The 26,899-nt window shown below is 56.8% G+C and overlaps 2 protein-coding genes across 8 annotated transcripts; one reads left to right on the forward strand and one right to left on the reverse strand.

Annotated features, from left to right (window-relative positions):
* Positions 1-1,828: 1,828 nt before the first annotated feature.
* INHA (inhibin subunit alpha) lies at positions 1,829-5,948 on the reverse strand. Of its 3 annotated transcripts, XM_033230096.1 has the most exons (3): positions 5,300-5,948; positions 4,905-5,133; positions 1,829-2,854 (listed from the first exon to the last, which is right to left on the reverse strand). In XM_033230096.1, exons 1-3 carry the CDS (start codon positions 5,540-5,542, stop codon positions 2,022-2,024), a joined length of 1,305 nt encoding a protein of 434 aa, XP_033085987.1. In that variant the 5' UTR covers positions 5,543-5,948; the 3' UTR covers positions 1,829-2,021. The 3 variants fall into 3 exon arrangements, with proteins under 3 accessions (XP_033085987.1, XP_033085989.1, XP_033085988.1); XM_033230098.1 differs by lacking the exon at positions 4,905-5,133; XM_033230097.1 differs by having other exon boundaries at positions 4,905-5,948.
* A 9-nt stretch (positions 5,949-5,957) lies between these two features.
* On the forward strand, positions 5,958-26,864 carry OBSL1 (obscurin like cytoskeletal adaptor 1). 5 transcript variants are annotated; one of them, XM_033230092.1, is made up of 21 exons: positions 5,958-7,271; positions 9,186-9,455; positions 9,541-9,792; positions 9,935-10,237; positions 10,384-10,680; positions 12,018-12,290; positions 13,942-14,214; positions 14,890-15,162; positions 18,085-18,357; positions 19,120-19,395; positions 19,469-19,756; positions 19,943-20,218; positions 20,843-21,112; positions 21,277-21,549; positions 22,822-23,088; positions 23,894-24,006; positions 24,554-24,710; positions 24,881-25,042; positions 25,364-25,468; positions 25,784-26,053; positions 26,733-26,864. In XM_033230092.1, exons 1-21 carry the CDS (start codon positions 6,260-6,262, stop codon positions 26,738-26,740), a joined length of 5,691 nt encoding a protein of 1,896 aa, XP_033085983.1. In that variant the 5' UTR covers positions 5,958-6,259; the 3' UTR covers positions 26,741-26,864. The 5 variants fall into 5 exon arrangements, 4 of the variants coding, with proteins under 4 accessions (XP_033085983.1, XP_033085986.1, XP_033085984.1 ...); XM_033230093.1 differs by lacking the exon at positions 19,943-20,218 and having other exon boundaries at positions 6,190-7,271; XR_004441562.1 differs by lacking the exons at positions 22,822-23,088; positions 23,894-24,006 and having other exon boundaries at positions 6,190-7,271.
* The last annotated feature ends 35 nt before the right edge of the window (positions 26,865-26,899 follow it).

Genomic DNA, 26,899 nt, shown 5'->3' on the forward strand with positions numbered 1-26,899 from the left:
ACTCATATTCACTTTTCTCATTTTGTCTCAGACATGTGCACGCTTTTCACTTGCAATACCAGTCTGCTAACTGGCCTCGTGGAGAATCCTGTGCCCCTTAGTAATCTGCCCCCAGCCCTCAGCACCCATCCTCATCCCCAGGACAGGGAGAATCTGGATAACACAGGGTTCTAGGGGGCCCCAGCAGGAAGAATGAAGAACTGAAGCCTAGCAGGAAAATTGAAGGTCCCAGTGAAAGACCTCGCTGTTTGCGCAGGGAGGATCTAGCCAGAGAAGCCAGGCAGGCAGCACGTAGAACATAGACAGGCTTGGAAAAAACCTCCCCTTCCCACCACTGGCAGAGCCCAAGCAGCTCTCTCCCCAGCCCACTGCCTAAATAGGGATGCACAGAGCTTCCAATGCTGGGTCAACATGAAGGTCCTGGGAGAGACGGGACTGCGAACAGGCAGGTTTCCCCCTCCAGAACAGCCTCCTGGAGGACTCAGTGTCAACAGAGACGGGCGTGTACAGGAGCATGTACATGGCTCTGAAGGCTTCTGTGCTACAGGGAACAGTGGCTCATTCAGGTTAGCTCCAGTGGGGGAGGGGTGTTGGTGTAACTGTGATTCTTTCCCACCATACCGCTCACTGGAGCAGGCGCTTACCCTTCCACTCCATCAAGCCAGGCTGGTAGAAGGGAGCCTTTGACCAGTAAAAGACTCTGGTTGGATAAATACACACTGTAGTTGTGCAGTCAATATCAGAAAGTGTTCTCAAGTTCCAGTCTGATGGACCCGAACATCCCAGCCCTCCCCCTAAGCACGCGCGGGCACACACACACACATACACACGTTGGAGACTGGATGGAACCAGCGACTGAGAGCAGGGACCCTGGGGTGGAACACAAGGATAACAAGACCCAGGGAATAACAAGGACAGTGAAAAAAGCAGGGAGGAAGGCCAGAGGAGAGAGGTTTCCCAATGCCCAAATCCGGAGACAGAATGGACTGATAGGAAACGCAATGAAAAAAGGAAAGTACTGTTTTGCACCGTGCCCTGCACGCGCAGATTCACAAAAGAACTTTTCTATTTTCTGGCAATAGCCTCAGTCTTTCCACACTTCTGATGTTAAGGGCTGAGTTAAGGGATTATATAAAGATGTACAGGGGACGTCAACGGAGCCAAAGAGTTCATGAACTGGAATCCTAGTGCAGGAGGCCTCAAGAAGTCTACAGCAAGAGTCAGTGATGGATTCAAAGAAGGGCCCTCGGCAAACTGAAATCCTCAGGTCTTTTGGTCAGGTGATCTGACCTTAACACAACACCACCTCTTTGCCCTTGTTAATTTCTTTCTGATGCTGCCAACGCATATATCTCTCCCTTACATCCCACCCAAGCTTCCCAAGTGACTCCAAGATCTGGCCAACTCTGCACAATTGTCTCAGTGTGGCTCCAAAGGTCACAATCTCTGACCAGGCTACAAATCACCTGACCTTGGGCTAAATGCCCATCAGCTGGGGCAAAGAATGGCAGGGGAGGGGACTAATGGCTGCCTTGGATGTGGGCATGTGAGTGCAGCAGTCTCCCTTAGGTGTGCAGGGAAGGCACCCTGATTGACATGTCTGGTTCAGCTTGCATGAGTCCAGCTCTGTCTCCAGGGTGGCTCTCCAAGGAGCTTGGAGCACTATTGTGCCATCCCCAAGCACTGTAGATTCCCGACCGATACACATCCAGTTATAGCTCTTGAATATCATGTCTCCAAGGTCAAGTGCGGCTGAGTGACCTGGGATCTCACAGTCCCATGCTCCTGGGGGCCCAACTCCATATCGGAGAAGCTGGAGAACGTATGCCAAGTTGTATGCACTGTGTTCTTTATTGAGACAGAAGTGGGATGGGGAGGGTAACCCATAGGCAGAGAAGTGAAAGGAGGGAGGAATGGAAGCCATCTATTTCCCAACTCTGCCTTTCCTCCCAGCTGATGATGGTGGGGGCTTGGCCACCAGCCGTGGGATTAAGAAGGAAGACCCGCCCCCCTTAGACCCCTTAGATACAAGCACAGTGTTGTGTGAGAAGGTTGGGCACTGTCTCATACTTGAAAGAGTAACCTCCATCCGAGGTGGTGCGGACACGTAGAGGCCTCATGGTCCCTGGGAGAGCAGCACAGCAGGGCTGGGCCCCTGGCAGCAAGGAAGGGGGCTGGGCTGGGGTAGGGGGAGCCCCAGGGACCGGAAGGGGCAGGTTTGGTGGGATGTGCAGCCCACAACCACCATGGCAGTAGTGGAAGATAAAACTGGGAGGGTACACGATCCACCGTTCCCAGCCCAGCTCCTGGAAGGAGATGTTCAGTGCTACTCTGTGGCAGTTGGCGTGGGCAGCTGGTTCCTCCGGAGGCCTCTGCAGCAGGCGCAGAGCAGAGGGAGACCAAGGCCAGGACATCGGGGGAGTTGAGCGTCGGGCTCTCTCCCCTCCACTGGGTGGTCTGGTCCGAGTGTGGGCCACCAGGAAGGGCGTGGCCTCAGGCTGGGCTGAGCAGGTACAGAGGGGACAGCGCAGCAGCAGCACCAGGACGGGGTGGGTCAGCAGAGAGAGAGCGGAGGTGGCCAGGTGCAGCACGGCCCAGCGAGGGGGGGCATGGCCCAAAGACATGGGCACAGCCACGGGTCCTGCCGGTGACAGTGCCAGCAGGCCTAGCAGGGGCTCAGAGCTATTGGAGGCTGCTGTGCCCTGCCTGTCCAGCCCAGTGTGGAACCACAGCTGGGCTGAAGTCACTTGGCGGCTGCGTGTGTGCTGGGATGGCCGGAACATGTATGTAAAGAGGCCCTCCTCAGCCTCCTGGGCCAGCCCTCCGGCAGTTGGCTTGTCCTCACAGCTGGCACCTGCAGGAGACAGAAGAAAAGGGAGAGGGCAGCCCTGACTGGCAGGGCCTGGCACCCCTCCTCTTCAGCAGAAGGGATGTGGCCGCCAGTCATGAGCCAATGATAGGCTGCACTCTGCTCTATGCCCTCCAGGATGTGGGGACTCTCCTGAGTTTTGGGAGAGCTTCTGTAGGCTCCCCATATTTAAATTTCATCATGAAAGGACTTTAAAAAATAGAAGACATTGCCAACTTCTCTCTGAAGTGGTTTTACCAATTAACATGCCCATCAGCAGTGTGTAAGAGGCCCTGTCTCTCTCCACTTCACCAACACTAAGAATTGGCATTAGACTTCAATGCTTACTCACCAGACAGTGTTAAACAGTATCCTGAGTGGTGTCTACATGGATGGTTGTTATGTTACTTTTTTTTTTTTTTTGAGACAGAGTCTTACTCTGTCACCCAGGCTGGAGTGCAGTGGCATGATCACGGCTCACTGTAGCCTCTACCTCCTTGGCTCAAGCAATCCTCCCACCTCAGCCTCCTAAGAGACCACAGGCGTGTGCCACCACACCCAGCTAACTTTTGTGTTTTTTTTAGAGACAGGGTCTCACTATGTTGCCCAGGCTGATCTCAAACTCCTGAGCTCAAGCAATCTACCTGCCTTCGCCTTCCAAAGTGCTGGGATTATAGGCGTGAGCTATCACACCCAGCCATATTACTTTTTTTTTTTCTTTTGAGATGGAGTCTAGCTCTGTCGCCCAGGCTGGAGTGCAGTGGCGCCATCTCGGCTCACTGCAACCTCCGCCTCCCGCTCTGCCTCCCAGGTTCAAGCAATTCTCCTGCCTCAGCCTCCCAAGTAGCTGGTGCCACTATGCCTGGCTAATTTTTTGTATTTTTAATAGAGATGGGGTTTCACCATGTTAGCCAGGATAGTCTTGATCTCCTGACCTTGTGATCCTCCCACCTTGGCCTCCCAAAGTGCTGGGATTACAGGTGTGAGCCACCGCGCCCGGCCCATATTACTCTTTATATCTTTGGCATGTCAGGAATATTGTATAATAAATTCTTTAAAATAATTCCATTTTTAAAAGACAGGTTTACACCAAAAAAAAAAAGGAGGAGGAGGAGGAGGAGGAGGGAAAGGCGAGTGGGAAGGAAGAAAATGGAGAACAAGGAGGAGGGGGAAGAGGAGGAGGGCTGTAACTCAGAACAGAGAGGAGTCCTTTCAAGAATGTGTAGTTGGCATCCTCACACTGACACACTCATAGACTATACTAATCATCCTGGAGCAGCACCCGTTGATGGACTGGCAAGTGGAACTATACTGTTACATGGCTTCTTTCATTATCTAGTCACAATTGGTCCATTTTGCAGGTAAGGAAATTGAGGCTTAGAGAGGTGAAATGACGTTCAATGACTAAGTGGCCAGGCTGGAATTTTGCCTGATCCCAAAGCCATCCTTCTCCCCACTGTGCTGCTAACGGACTGAAGTGAGGGAGGCAGGGGTCCTCTCTAAGAGAAAGGTGGACCAGATGACAAGAAAGCCCACCCAGAGGAGAGCTTATCCATTCAGTCAGTGGAACAAGGGGACACACATATGTCGAGACAGGAACTCAAGAGAAGATAGACTAGTTTTCCAGAAAAGTTTCCCAACTAATCTTTTGCCTGTATCTCTGAGAGCTTCTCAGTCTCAGCTACCTGGGAGTAAAGAAACAGGGTCTGGAGCAGCGAGCAGAGGCAGAGATAGGAGGAAAGGTGGCAGGAAGAGGCCCAAGCCCAGACATCTCCATCTCTAGAGACCCCTGGTCTCCCAGCGCATACCTCCCAAATGCCTCCCACCTGCCATGCACTCTAGGTACAGCCTCTCACTTAATCCTGAGAGGTTGGCGTTATTGCGCATTTTACAGATTGGGAGATAGAGGCATAAGAAGGTTTAATAACTGGCCTATTGTTACAAAGCCACTGAGTGGTAGGGCTAGGATTCAAACCCAGGTCCACCTGGCCCGCAAACCCATGCTGTGCCTTGCTGCTTCTCAAAGTCACCCTGCCAGTTCCCCCACCCTCGTTACCTGTGGCTGGGAAAAGGATGGCCTGGGAGACATCCTCCTCCTCCTCCTTGGGCTCAGAGCCCCTGCGTGTGAAGCCCCCCAGGGCATGTCTTCGGGGCAGTCGCCTGACTCCAGGGTCCCCACCTTCCCTGGTCACCACAGGGGACCCCAAGGCATCCAGGAACAGGGCCCTCACCTTGGCCAGAACAAGCTCCCGGGCCAGCTCCGGCCCTTGGCAGCTGTGACCACCCTGTGGGGCCAGCAGCAAGAAGAGCAGTAGGGGCAGCACCATAGCTCACCTGGCCCTGCTAGCGGGGAACCCACACCCTCCCCTGTGCCCTTTCTGCCAGGGTCTGCCCAGGGCCGCTCCACTCTCCCCTCCCCATCCCACACCCACCCTCTTCTACCCTTCTCACCCAGTCTTCTCCAGTCCTTTCCACGCCCCACAGTCCGAGTTGCCCCTGCCCGTGGCATTGAGACCTCCTATCTCTGACGCAGATGTCTGTGGCCATGAGCCTTATCTCCCACTCCCGCCAGGGATGTGGGGGAGGGGCTGGGGAGGATTTCGCCCCAAGCGACCTCACACAAGCAAACATACAATCCCTCCTCCTACACACACACACACACACACACACACTCTCTCTCTCACACACAGACATCCAGAGGTTTACATCAGGTGGGACAGGAGCCTGGGAGCTGCAGCCGGCCAGTCCCTTAAAGTGTCATTTGTCAGGGAGACACAGTGCACCACCCCTCAGACCTTCTGGGGCCCCTTTGAATAAGCAGCTGCTGGGCGGGCCAGCCCTTGGGGGAAGGGCTGGAGCCGGGGCTAGAACCGGGGCTAGGGCTGGGGGCAGGTGGTCCTGCCTGCTCTATACTTAGCCCAGTGGAGCCAGTCTGGGCTCTTGTCCTCCAGCTGTGTCATCAGAGAATATTTTTGGGATTGGCAGCTGCAGGCGCCTCTGCCACTCAGGCCCAAGCCTGGCGGGTGGCTAGGGACCTGGTGGCTGGAGGTGGGAGGGAGGAGGGGGAAGAGGCCCAAGCTGTGGGAGGGGGCTGGGAAGAGAGGCTCCCAAGAGCAGGAAGCCAGGCAGCCGGCAGGAGAGGCTGCGGGGCCCCTCGCTGGAGAGGCAAACAGGAAGGACTGCCCCCTGAGCGCCAGGCTTCGGCCCGGTAATCGCCGCCGCGGCCGCCGCCGCAGAACTGCAGCTTGGGGCCGAGGGTAAGGAAGCGAGCCGGGAGCGGGAGGCCCGGGAGAGCTTCGCGGGTCCCCGCGCCTGGTCCCCAGCCGCGCCCCGGCCCCGCCGCCCTCGGCCTCGGCTCGCCCTCCGCCCACCCTCCCCGTTCGCCGCTGCAGGCGGTCTGAGACAGCCGCGATGAAGGCGAGCTCAGGGGACCAGGGGAGCCCCCCGTGCTTCCTGCGCTTCCCGCGGCCCGTGCGGGTGGTAAGTGGCGCCGAGGCGGAACTCAAGTGCGTGGTCCTGGGGGAGCCGCCACCGGTAGTGGTGTGGGAGAAGGGCGGGCAGCAGCTGGCGGCCTCGGAACGCCTGAGTTTCCTGGCGGACGGCGCGGAGCACGGCCTGCTGCTGAGCAGCGCACTGCCTACTGACGCCGGGGTCTACGTGTGCCGCGCCCGCAACGCGGCCGGCGAGGCCTACGCGGCGGCCGCCGTCACCGTGCTGGAGCCACCGGCCTCCGAGCCCGAGCCGCAGCCCGCCGAGCGCCCGCTGCCACCGCCGGGGTCCGGGGAGGGCGCCCCGGTCTTCCTCACGGGGCCCCGATCCCAGTGGGTGCTACGGGGGGCGGAGGTGGTGCTGACGTGCCGGGCGGGGGGCCTCCCTGAGCCCACGCTGTACTGGGAGAAGGACGGGATGGCCCTGGACGAAGTGTGGGACAGCAGCCACTTCGCGCTCGAGCCCGGCCGCGCCGAGGAGGGCCCCGGCGCGAGCCTGGCGCTGCGCATCCTGGCGGCTCGGCTGCCGGACTCCGGCGTCTACGTGTGCCACGCCCGCAACGCACACGGCCACGCACAGGCGGGGGCGCTGCTCCAGGTGCACCAGCCCCCCGAGAGCCCGCCCTCGGACCCCGACGAGGCCCCAGCGCCCGTGGTGGAGCCGCTCAAGTGCGCGCCTAAGACTTTCTGGGTGAATGAGGGCAAGCACGCCAAGTTCCGCTGCTACGTGATGGGCAAGCCCGAGCCCGAGATCGAATGGCACTGGGAGGGCCGCCCGCTGCTCCCGGACCGCCGCCGCCTCATGTACCGCGACCGCGACGGCGGCTTCGTGCTCAAGGTGCTCTACTGCCAGGCCAAGGACCGTGGGCTCTACGTCTGCGCCGCGCGCAACTCGGCGGGCCAGACGCTCAGCGCGGTGCAGCTGCACGTGAAAGGTACGGCGGCGCCCGGGACCTGGGGAATGGCCTCTTGTGTCCTTCGAGGCCCTCCGAACACCAGCCCTCCTGGGTCCCCAGCGCTGCCCCGAAGACTGGAGGAGAGGAGGTCCGCGGCAATATTAAAATACCAAACCCGCCCGCCTCCCGCTCTCCAGGGATTCGGATTTAGTAGGTCTCCCGGGTATTCAGGAACTTCTTAGGAAACTCCCCAAAAGATTCCGAAGCAGGTGGTGGAACACCACTAAGGAGTGATTGATGTACAAACCCGGAGGGCCGTAGAACTCTTCTCCCCTAGTGGTTTTCAACGTCTTTGTTATTTTACTTCTCCTTCCCCAACTGAATTCACAACCAGAGTCCCAATATATGAGACAGATAAAGGAGTATTTTGTGGGCCTAAATTGCTAAGTCTGCATGTGTAACAGGTACTTCTAAAGCATCAGTGAGAATAAGGAGGCTATTTTATTGAATACAGGCATTTGAAGTGAAGACTGCATTCATGAGTCCAGGCTCTGAACCCTGTGGGGACAGCCTGGCTGCATCTGTCACCCTGAGAAACAAGTGATTCAGTAGAAAGCTAGACGAGGGAGGACAAATGTCCTGCGTGTTTTTACTGTTCTTTGATTAAACTGCTCCCCACGTTTGCAAGAAGAGGAAGGTGAAAGAGAGAAGGTTTATATTTAAATGTTGAATCACCAACAATATCCAATAAATGCTTACATTCTCATAAACAGAAAATTCAAAGGGAAAAAAAAAAGCACATCCCAAACTCACCATTAGGTAACGCTCCCCATAATAGGATTTCATCACAACGCAAAGGATTTTACCTTCACTAGTTATTGTCCAGATTTTTCTCTTGGAGGAAAAAAAAGTTGGTAAATTCTCCTGAGTCCTGCCTGGCATGTAGTCAAGCATATGGCCCCTGGGCTGCGGTGGTGGCCTCACTGGGACAGTTCAGTGCGCACAGATTTGTCAGGCTGGTGCTGATCTGGACCTCCATCAGGAAAGAAAAGCCCCGAGGAGGCTGGAAGAGCTTCCCAGAGTTGCATACACACACAGTGAAACTTGCTTCTCCAGCAGCCCCAGTTAATTCTCTAGTTTCCAGCATCCTGTTTTCTTTTCTTTCTTTCTTTCTTTTTTTTTTTGAAATACACTTTTGAAAGGGGTTAAAATAGCCAGGCAAGGTGGCTCACTCCTGTAATCCCAGCACTTTGGGAGGCTGAGGCAGGAGGATCACCTGAGGTCAGGAGTTCGAGAACAGCCTGGCCAACATGGCGAAACCCTTTTTCTACTAAAAATACAAAATAATTAGCCGGGCGTGGTGGCACGTGCCTGTAATCCCAGCTACTTGAGAGGCTGAGGCACCAGAACTGCTGGAACCCGGGAGGTAGAGGTTGCAGTGAGCCAAGATTGCGCCACTACACTCCAGCCAGGGCAACAGAGCGAGACTCCATCTCAAAAAAAAAAAGAAAAGAAAAGAAAAAAAAGAAAAGGGTTAAAATACTTTAAATTCTACTCAGACCCTTGTGGAATATGTGAAATGCCTGGGGCAGGGGGCCCAGGGAACAGTTTGGAAATCACCAATCTAGGGCCTAGAGGACCCCAGAGAACAGTTTGGAAATCATCAGTCTGATCCAACCCCTTTTCTCCCTTTCCCCATTTTACAAGTAAGGAGACTGAGGCCCAGAAGCATTGAAATGGACTTGCTCAAGGTGATGTGGCTAGTGTCAGGGCTGGATGAGAACTTAGGTCATCTTAGAAACCACCACTTCACTTCTGGTAGTTTTCTGTGATTCCACAGTGCCCGCTGGCTCTGCATGAAGAGCACACAGCATGAGCTAATGCGCTTTGAGGCGTCCTACTCCTAGTCTGGCCGTTCTCCAGAGCCCTCTCTTGCCTCTCCCCTCTCCACAGAGCCCCGCCTCCGGTTCACACGGCCTCTGCAGGATGTGGAGGGCTGTGAGCACGGGATTGCGGTGCTGGAGTGTAAAGTACCCAACTCCCGCATCCCCACGGCCTGGTTCCGTGAGGACCAGCGGCTGCTGCCCTGCCGCAAGTATGAGCAGATCGAAGAGGGCACTGTCCGGCGCCTCATCATCCACAGGCTGAAGGCAGACGATGATGGTGTCTACCTGTGCGAGATGCGGGGCCGGGTGCGCACGGTGGCCAATGTCACAGTCAAAGGTCAGCTGGCCTATGGGGAAGAGGCTGAGGTGGAGGCAGGCAGGTGCTCAGATTCCAGGCTGATGGATTCCCGTCCGCATCTCAGGGCCCATCCTGAAGCGCCTGCCCCGGAAGCTCGACGTCCTGGAAGGAGAGAACGCGGTGCTGCTGGTAGAAACTCTAGAGGCCGGAGTTGAGGGACGCTGGAGCCGTGATGGGGAGGAGCTGCCGGTCATCTGCCAGAGCAGCTCAGGCCACATGCATGCCCTGGTCCTTCCAGGGGTCACCCGAGAAGATGCTGGCGAGGTTACCTTTAGCCTGGGCAACTCCCGTACCACTACGCTGCTCAGAGTCAAATGTGAGGGCAGGAAGGCCTCTGGACAGGCAGGGCAGGGCAAAAGGTTGGCCAGATGCCACAGTTGGGTTGGTGAAGTAGATTTAAGGTGGAAGGGCTGTGGAGGCCCGAGCAAGGCCGAAACACATCCCTGCCTTGGTCTCAGGTGTCAAGCACAGTCCCCCAGGACCCCCGGTATCAGCAGAGATGTTCAAGGGCCACAAGAACACAGTCCTGCTGACCTGGAAGCCTCCCGATCCAGCTCCCGAGACCCCATTCATCTACCGGCTGGAGCGGCAGGAGGTGGGCTCTGAAGACTGGATTCAGTGCTTCAGCATTGAGAAAGCCGGGGCTGTGGAGGTGCCGGGCGACTGTGTGCCCTCCGAGGGTGACTACCGCTTCCGCATCTGCACAGTCAGCGGACATGGCCGTAGTCCTCACGTGGTGTTCCATGGTTCTGCTCACCTTGGTGAGTTGGTCCTGCCAGACCCACCCATCACTTCTCCTCCCTTCCCCAGCCCTCAGTGCTGGTCCTCTCACAGGCCTGCCATCTGCCAGCCTCTGCCCTCTGCCACCCCTTCTAGTTCTGACAGCTGCACTCTGTCCCTGTCTCAGTGCCCACAGCTCGCCTGGTGGCAGGTCTGGAGGATGTACAGGTATACGACGGGGAAGATGCCGTCTTCTCCCTCGATCTCTCCACCATCATCCAGGGTACCTGGTTCCTTAATGGGGAAGAGCTCAAGAGTAATGAGCCAGAGGGCCAAGTGGAACCTGGGGCCCTGCGGTACCGTATGGAGCAGAAGGGCCTGCAGCACAGACTCATCCTGCATGCCGTCAAGCACCAGGACAGTGGTGCCCTGGTTGGCTTCAGCTGCCCTGGTGTGCAGGACTCAGCTGCCCTCACAATCCAAGGTTGGTGCCAGTGGGGACCTAAGTGGGCAGAGAGGGTCAAGACACAGAAGTCCTGTTGGCAAAACGAGGCAAGTGTTGGTCCCATTTCTTGTATCGGGGCCAGGAGAGCAAGGAGCATCCGTGATGGGCTCAGGTTGAGGGCTCAGAGGTCCGGAAGGCCAATTTCAACTTACATGCAATATCCAGGGCATTGTTATCTTGATATATGTCAGCATTATATCCCAATTCTCTGGAGTGCTTTGTGGTTTACAGAATTCTGTCACATTTGTCATCTCATTTGAAAGACACAGACCCTGGCTGCTAGTCCCTGACCACCTCCTGCTAAGTTGTCTAATTGCTGACACTGTCACTGCAACTTTCTACCTGCCAGGCACAGTCCTAATCACCTTACATATATTAACACAATCTTCTCAATGGTCCTGCAAGATAGGGTTTTCTGTTTTGTTTTGTTTCGTGTTTGTTTGTTTGTTTTGAGATGGAGTCTCGTTCTGTCACCTAGGCTGGAGTGCAATGGCGCAATCTCAGCTCACTGCACCTTCCACCTTGTGGATTCAAGCGATTCTCCTGCCTCAGCCTCCTGAGTAGCTGGGACTACAGACGTGCACCACCATGCCTGGCTTATTTTTGTATTTTAGTAGAGACAGGGTTTCACCATGCTGGCCAGGCTTGTCTCAAACTTAAGATAGGTTCTTTTGACATTCCCATTTTACAGCTGGGGAAACAAGCACAGAGAGGTTAAGTGACTTGCTCAAATTATGGAGCTAATGAGCACAGGTGCTGAATTATGAACCCAGGCAGTCTGGCTCCTGATCACACTGTGCCACCTGTTGAAAGGGGGAAGGAGGGGAACAAAGCATCCCTGAGAAGGACAGCTGGAGGTGGGGCGCTGAAAGTTCAGGGATCGTGCTAGCATGTGCCATGTCACCATTGCTGGAGTTTGTAAGACCAATCAAGGAATCTGTTGGCACCCATGTGCCGGGTCTTGGGGTGATTCGCTGTCAGCATCGCAGGCGGAGGGCCAGGTGAGACCTGACCAGCAACCAGAGCAGCATTTCCAAAATGGGCACCCTGCTCACTGACATCAGAACCACCTGGAGGGCTGGTTTATAATGCAGATTTCCTGGCCCCTGCATGCTTGGGAGTCCAAGAATTCTGCATTTTTAGCAGGCTCCCTAGGAATTCTTACCCACAGCCAAAGCACTGCTCTTAAAGGTTGGTGTGTAAGCCTAAGCCTATTTTTAAAAACCCCAACAACAGCAGTGGTTCCCTCTGATGCATCCAACACTGAGCCCATGCACCGTAGGGAGGGGTGCTTATTTGTGCTTCTCCCCACACAGAGAGCCCGGTGCATATCCTGAGCCCCCAGGACAAGGTGTCATTGACCTTCACAACCTCAGACCGGGTGGTGCTGACCTGTGAGCTCTCAAGGGTAGACTTCCCGGCGACCTGGTACAAGGATGGGCAGAAAGTGGAGGAGAGCGAGTTGCTGGTGGTGAAGATGGATGGGCGCAAACACCGTCTGATCCTGCCTGAGGCCAAAGTCCAGGACAGTGGCGAGTTTGAGTGCAGGACAGAAGGGGTCTCGGCCTTCTTCGGTGTCACTGTCCAAGGTCAGGAACCACGCCAGCCTGGGCTCCTGCAGCCAATTGTGGGGCCGCATAAGCCATGCCCTCTGGTCTGCTGCCCACTTGGGGGAGTCCTTTACAGGGAAAGCCCAGTGGCCCAGGGGTCATGTTTCAGATAACTCTGCATTTGCTGCCTTTTTTTTTATCTTTTTTTTTTTTTTGAGACAGGGTCTCACTCTGTTGCCCTGGCTGGAGGGCAGTGGTGCGATCTCAGCTCATTGCAGCCTCCGCCTACTGAGTTAAAGCAATTCTCCCACCTCAGCCTCCCAAGTAACTGGGACTACAGGTGCGTGCCACCACACCCAGCTAATTTTTTTATTATTCGGTAGAGACAGGGTTTCACTATGTTGGTTAGGCTGGTCTCGAACCCCTGACCTCAAATGATCTGCTCGCCTCAGCCTCCCAAAATGCTGGGATTATAGGTGTGAGCCACCATGCCTGGCTTTCTTTCTTTCTTTCTTTAAGATGAGGGTCTCACTGTTGCCCAGGCTGGCCTTGAACTCCTGTGCTCAAACGATCCTCCTTCCTCAGCCTCCTGAGCAGCTGGGGTTATAGGTGTGCGCCATGCACAGCATGCCTTTGCCTCCTAAACCCCTGATACACTAACACTGTCTCGCTGTCCACATAGCCTCTGCTGGGTTGGGTGGCGGAACAAAATGCACTTAAGGGGAGGAGAGATGGAAGCGAACACTTTTTGGCGCTTACTCTGAGCCAAGCGTTATGCTAAGTATTTTCAGTATACACTGTTTCATTTAATCCTCACAACTAGATGAGGATATATCTCCTCATCAACTGCAATATATCTCCAGTTCACAGGCAAAGAAACAGAGGTTGTAAGAGATTTTGTGACCTCTGTCACACCATAGCTTGGAGACACACACAGGATTGTTCTATTCCTGCTGCCTCAGATAGAGTCAAACAGAAGTATTGAGTGCAGTCGCCCCGTGGTTCTCACAAGGCAGTCCATAGGCTGGCTGCTTTAGGAAGCTCCTGGAAGCTGTTTATAAATCCCTGGACTGTCTAGAGCCCCAATATCCAGGGTGGAGCCTGAAGATCCTCTCTTAACAAGTGCAGACTCTCTGAGAGAGCAGCTTGGGAAGCACAGATCCCACTCATCTCACTGAGTGGAAGTCCTGTTTTCCACACTATTGCCAGGGGCCACACTGGGGCCCTGCCTGAATGCACCCAGTGACAGGGCACCCACTACCTGGAGAGTGGCTGTCTCACTGTTGCCACTTGTTGGATCATTCTTGACCTCCTGCCTGCCCTGGGGTCTTGTAATAGAGGCAGTAAGCATGGCCCTGATGTGACTTGTGACAGTGACCTCCCTTCAGCCTAGACAAATGGTGGCTGCCACTCTGTGAACTCTCTGTGCCTCCTTCTCTCCATGTACTCACTCCAGCACCTTTGATCCTTTGGGGACCCACAGAGCACTCTGGTGCCACATAATCTCCTGCCATGCCTTACCTGCCATGCCCTCAGCATTCCTTGTCATTGTCCCTGAGTCCCTACACAGCAGGGCCTTAGCCCTCCCCCAGCGTCCTCCTGTGCAGAAACAGTGTCTCCTGGCCACACAGCTAGTTTGGACTCATTGTGCGGGGGTGTCTGTGCGATGCCATCTCTGCTCCCCACCCAGATCCCCCCGTGCACATCGTGGAACCCCGAGAGCATGTGTTCGTGCATGCCATAACCTCCGAGTGTGTCATGCTGGCCTGTGAGGTGGACCGAGAGGACGCCCCTGTGTGTTGGTACAAGGACGGGCAGGAGGTGGAGGAGACTGACTTCGTGGTGCTGGAGAATGAAGGGCCCCATCGCCGCCTGGTGCTGCCCGCCACCCAGCCCTCAGACGGGGGCGAGTTTCAGTGTGTTGCTGGAGATGAGCGTGCCTACTTCACCGTCACCATCACAGGTGGGGGGCCAGGTGGGCCTCAGAGGCACAGGGGAAGGTGCCCTTGCTCCTGCTGGGGCAGCTGCCACACCTTCACTCCTGGGCCACTGTTCCCCGCCCCTGCTGCCCTCCTGCTGGCAGATCAGACCTCCTCCCGTTCTCCTCAAGCTATGGTCTAGTCACACTCAGGAAACGTTATCATAAGCACATCAGTCTTGGCTAAGGAAGCCCTGCTTTCTCTGTTCTTCTAAAAACCTGTACCAAGGGAAATCTTTGGGGACAGTGAGTTTATTGCAGGGTAGGGCAGAGTCTAGGGCAGGTGGTCTCAGGCACTAGAGGGGCCAAAAATTCTTGGAGGAGGAGACCCCCAGCTCCATCTGGGGACCCAACCCTCCTCAGTTCCACCCTTCATACCATCTCTGTCCCAACCCAGAGAATGTGGAGTGCTTCTACAGCCGAGGCTGACCCCGTGGTCCCCGCTGTGCAGCATAAAGTCTGCGTGCTTTTGTGACAGCTGTATTCATTTGTCTCTAGCTGTGAGTAACTGTTAGCTGCTGTGAGATGCAGTCTCTGGGAGGTCCCTCTTCAACACATGGCCTACTTTCCAGGGGTAGGGGACACAACTGGATCAGGGAGGGCGGCAGGGCACACCTGGCCCACCCCTCATGCCCGGCAGTGGCTGTCCCTGTCCTCCAGACGTGTCCTCGTGGATCGTGTATCCCAGCGGCAAGGTGTATGTGGCAGCGGTGCGCCTGGAGCGTGTGGTGCTGACCTGTGAGCTATGCCGGCCCTGGGCGGAGGTGCGCTGGACCAAGGATGGAGAGGAGGTGGTGGAGAGCCCCGCGCTGCTCCTGCAGAAGGAAGACACTGTCCGCCGCCTGGTGCTGCCTGCTGTCCAGCTCGAGGACTCCGGCGAGTACTTGTGTGAAATCGACGATGAGTCAGCCTCCTTCACTCTCACCGTCACAGGTGTGGGCCCAGCCCAGCTCCCTGGGGTCACAGAGACAGCCCTGAGCCCTGGAGGAGCTGGCCACATAGCCCCAGCTAGTACCCTGGGGAGGAGGGAGGTGTGGGCTGCAGGTGCATGTGCCAAGGTTCTTGCTGAGATGAGCCCAGGGCCCCTATTCAAGGAAATGAGCCCCTCCCCCGTGCCTAAGGCCAGGCCTAGCTCTGCTCCACAGCTCATTTACTGAGCACTTTCCCTGGATCAGGCACTGGGAGTAGCAGGTGAGTAATGCAAACACAGTCCCTATTCTGAGAGAGCTGCCAGGCTAGGTGAGGAGACAGCTGTTTACCAGGGGTCGCAAACGGGCAGTCCTGGGGCCCTGTGCATTCCACACATGTGCTTTGTTTGGTCTGCAGAGTCTTACCAAAGTCAGGACAGTTCAAATAACAATCCGGAGTTATGCGTCCTCTTGAAAAAGCCGAAGACCCGGCGGCTCTGGTCCCGCTTCCCCCCATGGCGACGAACAGCTGGCACTGAGTAGCAGCTGCCCCCATAGTTCGGGGCCCACATTCCTCTGTCCCACCTCCCTGCCATTGCTTTTTGCCTTTCCCCAGACTGCTTCAGCCACTAACCTAACCTGGCCCCTGTGGGCATTTGAGTTTGCGACCCCTGTGTTAAACCAATAAACATGCAAATAAATGTACAGTGACACCTGGTGATAAGTACTGTGAGGGCCAAGGGCAGAGGGCTCAAGAGTGCAGAGCAGAAGGGTCAGGGAGGGCCTCGGAGAAAGTTGCCCTTCCACACACAGGAGCCAACAGCGCGCAGACACAGCTGCTTCCCTCCAGGAGTGCACAGCCTGGCAGGAAAGCCAGACGCCTTCCAGGATCTTACAGCATGGGTTGTCAAGGGTCCCTGGGCTGGGAGCCACCACCCTGGCCTGGCGACAGCAAGTGCTTTCAAAGCTGATACTGGAGCTAAGTGGGGTGGGGTGTGGGCAGGAGGTTGGGGGAGAATATTCAAAGCGGAAGAAGCACAGGACAACTGTGGAAGTGACGGAGGTTCAGTGCTGGAGACTTCGGGGTGACGGCTCACAGCATCCAGCCCGGTGTGTGTGTCTGGGGTTGGGGGTCCATAGGGCTAGGCAGCTCTGGGTGGCACAGAACCCCAGTGGCTGCATTGGAGCCCCCATCCTACTGTGGCTATAGTCCTGTCCTCCCTTAGCCCTGCCCTGAAAGTCATGCTCCATGCTGAGCTGTTTAGGGCCCCCCACTCCCTGCACCCTAGCTCGTGCACCCTGCACACACAAGCCCACAATGCCTAAGAGGCCTTCTGCACACATTCTGCCCTGTAGTAATCACCTTCACCCTCTCCCACTTAGCTATGGCCAGACATAATGGCCACAGACACACAAACTCCAGCCCATGCTCTGGCTCCCCACAAAACACCAGGCTCCCCACAAAACATCAGTCTCTTCACAGGGAAGTTCACACAAACACCACCTCTGCTCTAGGCCAGAGCAAATCAAGTCTGACACCAAGCTGAGGTCCCGGGGCTGGGTGGCCACCCTGGTCCCCTCACTGATCCCTGTCCTCACTCCACTGCCCTCATCACCTTCCCCGCCCCTCAGGCAGCTGCATTCTGGTCTATCCTGGCCTTGCTTGGCCCCAGAGGACCAGTGTACATCCCCCAGACCCTTAGAGCAAGGAAGCCCATGGGGGAGGCAGGTTGTGTGGCTCAAGGCAGGAATCTCCATGAAGGCGGGGGGTGCTGAGTGGGGAGCTTGTGGTTACCCCGGCCCATGAGTGTCCCTATAAAACACCCCCCAACCCTGGCCCCCCACCGACTGGGAAGCTAGCAGTTCCTCAGCCCAGCCACCAGGGGGCTAGAGGCTAATGGAGCACTAGTCTCCCTGAAACTTGAAGATTCTGGGGGAACCTGGGGGCAGCGGAGGTGTGGGCAGGCCTGGGCTCCATGCACTGGTCACCTCTAATATTGACATGGTTCCCTTTCTGCAGAGGAGTGACCAGAACTTGGAGATGAGTTCTCAGAATCAGCGTTTAGCACCCCTGGGGAACTCTCAGACAGACGTTGAATGCAAAAAGCATTATTGAGTTCCTGCAAGCCTTGGCTTGGAATTCCTGCCACTACCTGTAGGGTCTGAGCCTCCCTTTAACAGAGGGTATTTCTTCCTCCTGCCCCAGAGTGGGTGTAGCCAGTGTGACCTTAAGGAAGTTGTATAATCACTCTGTGCCCAGTCCCTTACATGGAAAATGGGGATAAAACACTACCTTCCTCTTAGGATTGCTGTGACAGTTAAATGTTTCAAGTGCTTGGGACTGTTCCTGGACCTTAGGAAGCATCATATCAATGTTTGCTATTGCAGATCCACCATCTCTTATCCATCGTTCCAAAATTGCAAAACTCTCAAAATTGAAAGGCTTTTTGTAAGTTTTGTATTCCAAGTCATTTCAGTAAAACCTGAGCTTGATTGCTCTGAAGTTATTTCTATGCTTTAATTATCCTGCCGAGGGTGAATATCGCTATAGCTATATAGCTATAAGATATGAGTGTCTTATAGATACATTCTGGTATCTGTAAGATTCTGTATCTTTCAATATATCCTGCTTAGGGTGAATGTAATATGTGTTACACCATAGACATGTTAACGTGACTGATGAAGGGGGAGGCCCCCATGGGGGCTGAGGAAGGTATGGGATAGATGAGAAATGCATCATTTCTGGAATCCAAAGCATTCTGGATTCTGTAACACCTCTGGCCCCAGGGATTTCAGAGAACAAACTGTGGACCCATTATTGCTTATTATTATTATTTTACTTATTATTCTCATTATCATGTGGGTGATGGGGACTTCATGCTGCCAAATGGCTCCAGAGAGGCTGACGGTGAGCTTGTGACAGGCTGTGGTTGTCCCCACCCTGCAGAACCTCCAGTACGGATCATATATCCCCGTGATGAGGTGACCTTGATCGCCGTGACCTTGGAGTGTGTGGTGCTGATGTGTGAGCTGTCTCGGGAGGATGCCCCTGTGCGCTGGTACAAGGATGGGCTGGAAGTGGAGGAGAGCGAGGCCCTGGTGCTGAAGAGGGATGGGCCACGCTGCCGCCTGGTGCTACCTGCTGCCCAGCCTGAGGACGGGGGGGAGTTTGTATGCGACGCTGGAGATGACTCAGCCTTCTTCACTGTCACTGTCACAGGTGGGCAGTCTCTGCAGCACACAGAGGAGGTAGAGAGGTAGGGGGCTAAGGGACAGACACCCACCTAGCCCCACTTCCCCCACCCCATCCCCAGCCTTCCCCTTATCCACCTTCCTCGTGTTTGGCCATCAGAATCCTGCTTAGCCACATCAGGTCAGGACCAGAGGCCTGGTGGGAGGGTGCCCAGCAATTAGAACCATTTGTTCATTCATCCATTCATTTAATACTCATTGAGCAACTACTATGTGCTTGGCACTGTTTTAGATGCTGGGGATACAGTAGTGAGCCAATAAGACTAAACCTCCTGTCTTCACAGAGCTTACACTCTAGTGAGGGTGAACAGACAAAAAATAAGGGATGGTTTGTCAGGTGGTAACGAGTGCAAGAGAGGCAAGGCAGGGAAAGGGGATAGGAAGTGGGGGTTGGTATGGAGTGAGCTGTGTAGATCTGGGTGTGAGTCTAGATCCACCTCTTTCTGTCTGTGTGACCTTAGGCAAGTCAGTTTCTTCTAAAAAGGCCTCAGGTCCTCAGCTGTGAAGTGCAGCCAGCAGCTGTGCACCTCTTGGGGGTGGTCAGAGTAACTGACTGAAAAACACAGGGTTCTTAGGACAGTGCCTGGCACACAGCAGCTGCTCCATGGACTGCAGCTGGCACCATTCTCAAGAGCTGGGCTGCCAGTGGGGAGGGCTGAGGATCTGGTGGGTGAGGCAGGAGAGGCCCGCTGGTCAAGCCCATGTACCCCTCTCTCTGACCACCCACCAGCCCCACCAGAGAGGATTGTGCACCCAGCAGCCCGCTCCCTGGATCTGCATTTTGGGGCTCCAGGGCGCGTGGAGCTGCGCTGTGAGGTGGCCCCAGCTGGGTCTCAGGTGCGCTGGTACAAGGATGGGCTGGAAGTGGAGGCATCAGATGCCCTGCAGCTGGGTGCTGAGGGGCCCACCCGCACCCTGACCCTGCCCCATGCCCAGCCTGAGGACGCCGGGGAGTATGTGTGTGAGACCCGGGATGAGGCCATCACCTTCAATGTCATCCTGGCTGGTGAGTGCTCCTGGCCAACCCAGGGCAGGGAGGCAAGGGCAAGCATGCGCTGACACCCTCCTCTCTTGTCCAGAGCCCCTAGTGCAGTTCCTTGCTCCAGAGACAACCCCAAGTCCGCTGTGTGTGGCCCCGGGGGAGCCAGTGGTGCTGAGCTGTGAACTGTCCCGGGCTGGCGCCCCTGTGTTCTGGAGCCACAATGGGAGGCCTGTGCAGGAGGGCGAGGGCTTAGAGCTCCATGCCGAGGGCCCCCGCCGAGTCCTCTGCATCCAGGCTGCAGGCCTAGCCCATGCAGGGCTCTACACCTGCCAGTCGGGAGCAGCCCCAGGAGCCCCGAGCCTCAGCTTCACTGTCCAGGTGGCTGGTGAGTACAGCCTCGGCACTAAGCCTGAGAGTGGCACCCCAAACCCTGTAGGATTCCTGCTTTTCCAGCATGTCCTGCCCATCCCTGGCCCCGCTTCTCTTAGTACCCTCCCCATCATGCCTCCCCCTGCCCTCCTCAAAGCCCCAAGCCTCTCCCTCCCAGTGACCTCCAGCTCTGACTCCACAGAGCCCCCTGTGCGAGTGGTAGCTCCCGAGGCAGCCCAGACAAGGGTTCGGAGCACCCCAGGCGGGGACCTAGAGCTGGTGGTGCACCTTTCCGGGCCAGGGGGCCCTGTGCGCTGGTACAAGGACGGGGAGCGACTGGCAAGCCAGGGGCGGGTGCAGCTGGAGCAAGCCGGGGCCAGGCAGGTGCTGCGGGTGCAGGGGGCACGAAGTGGGGACGCTGGGGAGTACCTGTGTGACGCACCCCAGGACAGCCGCATCTTTCTTGTCAGCGTGGAAGGTAACAGTGTACCCCTCAAACCCTGTGGGCTCTGGCACCCCAAGGACCACCTGGTATACTCTAGGGCCCCCTTACCCCTCCATCCCTGCTTTGCTGCCTCTGGCTCCAACCAGGGTATGCATAACCATCACTTGGATAGGGGCTCAGGGCTCCCCTTTCCAGAAACCCTCATGTGAGAGGGTTAAAAGCATAGACTGGTGGTTAAAAGCAGGGGTTCTGGAGTCCACCCACCCAGGTTCCAGCCTGGATTTTGTGCCCCAGTAGCTGTGTGACATTGGCAAAGTTGTTCAACCTGTGTGAGCCCCAGTTCTGAAAAGAGGGGATAGTGCTTGTCTTACAGGCCTGTTGTGACAAGTAAATGCTGTAAATAGGGTCCCTCGTAAATGATATTATTAGTGCGTCACCGAGGTGGGGTGCTAGGCTAGGATTGCGAGGAACTGACTAAAAGAATTGGCAGGGAGCTGGCATCTTGTCCTTTGGGCCACTTGTGTGGTCGATACATAGTAGGTCCTCACGGAAGGTTTGTTAAATGACTGGGGATGAGGGCCTGTACCCTGAGGAGGGGATGAAAAGGAGAGAGGAGAAAAGACCCAGCCCAGCTCACTGCCTGACCGTGCCCCTCAGAGCCACTGCCGGTGAAGCTGGTCTCGGAGCTGACACCACTCACTGTCCACGAGGGCGATGATGCCACGTTCCGGTGTAAAGTCTCCCCACCAGATGCCGATGTCACCTGGCTGCGCAATGGGGCCGTCGTCACTCCAGGGCCCCAGGTGGAGATGGCCCAGAATGGTTCAAGCCGCATCTTAACCTTGCGAGGCTGCCAACTGGGCGATGCGGGGACCGTGACTGTGCGGGCAGGGAGCACGACCACAAGTGCCCGGCTCCATGTTCGAGGTTAGGTCCTGATGAGGATGAGATGCTCTGTGTCCTGTGCCTGTACTCCCAACTCGGACCCCAGCAGCCTTGCCCATCTACCTAGGGACAGACCAGTGGGTTGGAACAAGGGGCCAGCCTCCAACCCCACCAGGCTCCATGGCCTCCTCCTTCTTCCCCTCCAGAGACAGAGCTGCTGTTCCTACGGCGGTTGCAGGACGTGCGGGCAGAGGAAGGCCAGGATGTGTGTCTCGAAGTGGAGACAGGCCGAGTGGGTGCAGCGGGGGCTGTGCGCTGGGTACGAGGTGGGCAGCCCCTGCCCCACGACTCTCGCCTGTCCATGGCCCAGGATGGGCACATCCACCGCCTCTACATCCATGGTGTCGTACTAGCTGACCAGGGCACCTACGGCTGCGAGAGTCACCACGATCGCACCCTGGCCAGGCTCAGCGTGAGGCGTGAGTGCCCTGTCCTCTCTTAATGCATTACCCACCCCACAGCACAGCCTTTTCTGGCTGTCCTGGAGTCCCTCAGGCCCCCACCAAAGTGCCCCTCACCGCTGAGAAAAGTCACCCATGGCCGTCCCAGCAGCAGCTTGCCCAAAGCAAAACTTTTCTTTTTCTAATATTTTTTATTTACCTTAGAAGTCCATGTGGATTTTGCATTCCATTGCATATTTCCAAGTTGGCTTTGCTATAAACACAAATATTCTCCAGAAAGACTTGCTGTGGGCATCCTTCAATCATGTATTCTAGGGATACACATACCCACTTAAGTAGCAGGGATGACTGGCAAACAGCACCCCACACGTCCTACCCAAAGCTGGAGCCCTCTGTTTCCTGTGTGACCTCATGCAAGTTAACCTCTCTGAGCCAAGTCTCCTTAAAAATGGGGCTGAGACCAGGTGCAGTGGCTCACGCCTATAATCCTAACACTTTGGGAGACCAAGGCAGGAGGATCCCTTGAGGCCAGTAGTTTGAGGCCATCCTGGGCAACATAGCGAGAACCCATCTCTACAAAAAAAAATAAAAATTAGCCAGGCATGGTAGTTACTAGGGAGGCTGAGGTGGAAGGATTGCTTGAACCCAGGCGTTTGAGGCTGTAGTGAGCTATGATCATGCCATGGCATTCCAGCCTGGGTGACAGCAAGACCCTGTCTCAAATTTTTAAAATGGGGTTGATCCCTGTCTCAAGTGTCTCTGGGAACATTAACTGAGATGAAAATTCTTACACAGAGATTGGTGAATGGGTGTCATTGGTGACACATCTGTTCTAACTTATTTCATTCAAGAAATCATCACAATAAACCTGTGTCCCAGTGCTGTTCACCTTGTACAGCTGGGGCAACTGGGGCCCAGAGAGGTCAGGCCATTTGCCAAAGATCACACAGCACACAAACTATGTGGTAGAGCGAGGTTCCATTCTAGTGTGTCGACTCCAAATTCCGTGCTCCTTCAAGTGTCACAGTACCCCTCACCCAGACTCCATGACCCCCTAACTACACTTCTCCCCCTTCCTGTGCCCTCATCTCCTAACCCTAATATAGCCCTCCCCCTGCCAAGTCTGTCCGCTGTGCCCCTTTCTTCCTGCACACTGGTTCTGAACTTTTTTGGTCAGGAACTTAGGTTGGGTGTTGGGAGGTTTAGGCAGGGCCAAGGGATGAGGATCGACTGCAGTCCCTGCCCAGAGCTGGAGGCCTCATCCTCCCTTTCTCCATCTCCCCTGGCCAGCGAGGCAGCTGAGGGTGCTGCGGCCTCTGGAGGACGTGACCGTCAGTGAGGGAGGCAGCGCCACCTTCCAGCTGGAGCTGTCCCAGGAAGGTGTGACCGGGGAGTGGGCCCGGGGTGGAGTCCGGCTGCATCCAGGGCCCAAGTGTCACATCCACGCAGAGGGCCACAGTCACCAATTGGTACTCAAAGGCCTGGGCCTGGCCGACTCAGGCTGCGTCTCCTTCACGGCGGATTCCCTGCGCTGCGCAGCCAGACTCGTTGTGAGAGGTGTGGCTCCAGGACCACAGCCTGCCTGCTGACCTGTGTGGCCCTACTAACCCCAGGCATGAATACTGATCCCCGACTTGTGTGACCCCCATTGACCATGCCTGTCTCAGTGTGGCCCTCATTGACATCCCTGCCAGAGTGTGACCCCCCCGACTCTTAGGCCGTGTGTGGCCCCAGAGACTCCTCTGCCTGAATATGGCCCCTGACTGCCCCAGGCTCAGCCAACCCCTGACTCTGCTACTGTGAGCATGCCTATGCCATTGTGGTCACTGCTGTCTGCCCGCCTGCACACCACCCCACTGACCACTTAACTGTGACCCTACTGGCTACACTGCCTGCCATGGCTCCCTCTGCCTGCCTAAGTGTGGGCCCTGTGACCACTCCAGTCCCTCAAATCCACTGACTGCCTGAGGGTGACATCACTAGCAACTCTGCTTGAGTGTCCCCCATGTTTGCTTCCAGCCCCAGGATGTTCCCACTGACCACTCCACTGGCATCTCTGCTTGTTTCCCCATTGCCCTCTGGCCCCCAGCTTCTCCCCCACTGACCACCTTAAAGTGTGACTACCAGTTGGCCACTCCTAACCCATTGGCCCTGCCCATAACCCACTGCCCACCACCGCCCCACCCCCCCCCGCCCCGTCCCCACCACTGACAGATCCTTCTTGGACCACTTGTCCCAGCTCATCCCCCACTCACTAGTGTCCTCTACTGACACCTTGTGCCCAAGTGTATGTCCTCCTTGTCCCTACAAGATGGGTCCCCATCCTGCTCCCTCTGCACTGTCCTCCCTCTCCCACTCCCAGAGGTCCCAGTGACCATCGTGCAGGGGCCACAGGACCTAGAGGTGACCGAGGGCGACACAGCTATGTTCGAGTGCGAGCTTTCCCAAGCTTTGGCTGATGTTACCTGGGAGAAGGTCAGATCCCAGCCCCAGCCCAGCCTACTTCAACATAACACCAACAATAATAATGCCCCAGACAGAAACAACTAATACTTAAGCGGATGTGCCTGGCACTGTGCTAAGATTTGCATTATATTTTATCCCTTACTCCAAGGACAACTCTAGGAGGTAGGTCTTGTCACTGTGATACCTATGAGGAAACTGATGCTCAGTGGAACAAATTACCTACCCAAGGGCAGACAAAAGGTAGAGCCCATATTTGAATCCAGGTTTGCCTAACTCCAGAATCCGTGCCCATGTCCCCTGTGATCGATACCTGGCTCTGGGCTTCCCGAGCACCTTGGCGGCCCTAAGGTCCCCAAAAGGTGACACTTTTTCAAAGAGGCTCCTGGCACGACCCCAAAGGCGTGGGGACAGCCCGACCCCAGCCTGGGAACACGAGACACGGATAAACGCGCCTCGAGACTGCTTGGCATTAACATAGGGTGCTGCCGCCTGCCAGGGCCGGGGTCGCCTGTGCCCAGCCGGGCCCGCCCCGACGCTCTGCAACTCCCGCCCCTAGGACGGGAACGCGCTCACTCCCAGTCCGCGGCTCCGGCTCCAGGCCCTCGGTACGCGCCGCATTCTCCAGCTGCGGCGCTGCGGCCCCTCGGACACCGGGACCTACAGCTGCGCGGTGGGGACGAGCCGCGCCGGGCCGGTCCGCCTGACCGTGTGCGGTGGGTATGGGGTGATGCGGAGGCTGGGCACTGCTTTGGGCACTAGACTTGCGAAGCGGTCTTCCCCCGACCCTGCTGACAGCTCGTGCTTCTAGAAAGGGGGCGTGGAGGGGGCGTGGCTGGTACCTGCCCTCCGCCCCGCCCCGCTCACGCCCCGGGCTCCGCCCCAGAACGTACGGTGGAGGTGCTCTCCCAGCTGCGGTCGGTGACCGCCCGCGAAGGCGACGGCGCCACGTTCGAGTGCACCGTATCGGAGGTCGAGACCACAGGGCGCTGGGAGCTCGGAGGCCGCCCGCTGAGACCCGGAGCCCGCGTCCGCATCAGACAGGAAGGTCTGGCCTCCTGGTTACCCTCTCGAGCCCCTCGCTGGCTCCCCGCTAGGCTCGGACAGATCCCGCCCCACCGGGACAAGCCCCGCCCCTGACTCGGAGGGGCCCCGCCCCGCGGCCCTTTGAGCCTCGTCCCCGGTCTTTCCCTCGCCCCCAGCCCCGAGTCTCGGACCGCTAGTCTTCCCGCTCGGCATCCCGGTTCCGCCCACCCTAGCCTACACTAACGGTGTCCGAACCGACCCAGGGGTCTGCTGCGCCCCCACCTTCGTCCCTAGCGCTCCTCAGAGGTGGCTCCGGCCTCGCTAGCGACCCCCTCACCCCCAGGGAAGAAACACATTCTGGTGCTTAGCGAGCTGCGCGCCGAAGACGCCGGTGAAGTACGCTTCCAGGCGGGGCCCGCCCAGTCCTTGGCTCTACTGGAAGTGGAGGGTAAGCACCTGGGGCGGGAGCGACAGAGAGAGTACATCCTCTCTCTCCTGCCATGGGACTGACGGACTTGGGACTGGCCCCAAGAACGCTGCCTCTCTCTCTTCCCCTCACCCCGAGAGGCTGTCCTGGGCCGGGTCACAGAGGGCAGCGCGTTTCCCCGGGAAGAGGAGACTTTGGGTCTGAGGTGCAAGGGAACGGACTGGTGGCATAGAGGCCTAAGGCCAGGAGTGGAGGCTGCTGGGAGGGAAGATGTATCTCTTCTCCTGGGGGCCATGCGTGTCTCTATTAACTTAAGCTCCTGCCCCCTATCCCCAGCATTGCCTCTCCAGATGTGCCGCCACCCTCCTCGCGAGAAGACCGTTCTGGTGGGCCGCCGGGCGGTGCTGGAGGTGACTGTGTCCCGCTCGGGGGGCCACGTGTGCTGGTTGCGGGAGGGGGCCGAGCTGTGCCCGGGAGATAAGTATGAGATGCGCAGCCACGGCCCCACCCACAGCCTGGTCATCCATGACATTCGACCTGAGGACCAGGGCACCTACTGCTGCCAGGCCGGCCAGGACAGCGCCCACACACGGCTGCTGGTAGAGGGTGAGTAAAGTCAACTGGGCAGAGGCAGGAGGGCGAGGGCGCCTAGGAGCTGATGGGTTAAGCCACACCTGGCTTTCCAGGACTTGGGGTGGCACCGGGTCCTGGGATACGTTGGAGGTGGGGATGGGGGAGGGGAAGGGTAGCACACACCCAGGGCTGGAAAGCCCTGGAACCGCTTGGCTCAGATCAGCCGCTCCTAGTCAGCTGTTCCCACCTTTCTACACCCCTTCCTGCCAGGCTTCTTCTCTCTCCTCCCACTGGACCATGTTTGTCTCTCTTGAACAGCCCTGTTTCTATCAGTTCCTTTCCTCCCCACTTCCCCAACACTGCCTGCCTCCAGCCTGTCCCTCCTCCCTCCTGCCCTCTGCCCAGCTTACCTCTACCCATCTCAGCAAGTTCCATGTCAGCCTTGGCAGAAGCCTCTTTCTTTCCTCTTCCACCTAGGAGACATCCCACCTTCTATCCCAAATCCCATCATTCCCTTCAGGTGCTGTGCTGTGCCCCATCCCTAGCTGACCCCCAGCTTCCTGCTGCCAAGACAGCCCTGACCAAGACCCAGAAAGGGTAGGGCAGAGCCTGAGGGCCCAGCTCTTCCTGTACTGGTGTCCAGGCTCTGCCAGGGGAGAGGAAGGTGGTACCCACTCTCTCCCCAGCCCCATGTGGAGTCATTCCTCTGCAGGTAACTAGGAAGACCGAACCAGGCCAGGCGGGTGCCCTTGGACAACTTGGAAGGCGTGCGCCCTTACCCTGGGCAGGGGTAGAGAGACAGGGAAACCAGAGGTGTCAGGAAACAATAAAAGTGCTACAGCTCGTTTCCTTGCCTCTCTGAGTGATGTGGGAAGGCAG

The sequence above is a fragment of the Trachypithecus francoisi genome, unplaced genomic scaffold (assembly GCF_009764315.1).
Source record: "Trachypithecus francoisi isolate TF-2019V2 unplaced genomic scaffold, Tfra_2.0 Lachesis_group13, whole genome shotgun sequence".
NCBI classification, from domain to species: Eukaryota; Metazoa; Chordata; class Mammalia; order Primates; family Cercopithecidae; genus Trachypithecus; species Trachypithecus francoisi.

Coding starts and splice junctions, on each gene's coding strand:
- OBSL1 (XM_033230092.1), top strand. CDS start 6,260: ATGAAGGCGAGCTCAGGGGACCAGGGGAGCCCCCCGTGCTTCCTGCGC. Junction 24,007..24,553: donor CTGATGTTACCTGGGAGAAG/GTCAGATCCCAG, acceptor TCCCGCCCCTAG/GACGGGAACGCGCTCACTCC. Junction 24,711..24,880: donor GGTCCGCCTGACCGTGTGCG/GTGGGTATGGGG, acceptor GCTCCGCCCCAG/AACGTACGGTGGAGGTGCTC.
- INHA (XM_033230096.1), bottom strand. CDS start 5,542: ATGTCTGTGTGTGAGAGAGAGAGTGTGTGTGTGTGTGTGTGTGTGTGT. Junction 5,134..5,299: donor AAAGGACTGGAGAAGACTGG/GTGAGAAGGGTA, acceptor CTGGCCCCACAG/GGTGGTCACAGCTGCCAAGG. Junction 2,855..4,904: donor CATCCTTTTCCCAGCCACAG/GTAACGAGGGTG, acceptor TGTCTCCTGCAG/GTGCCAGCTGTGAGGACAAG.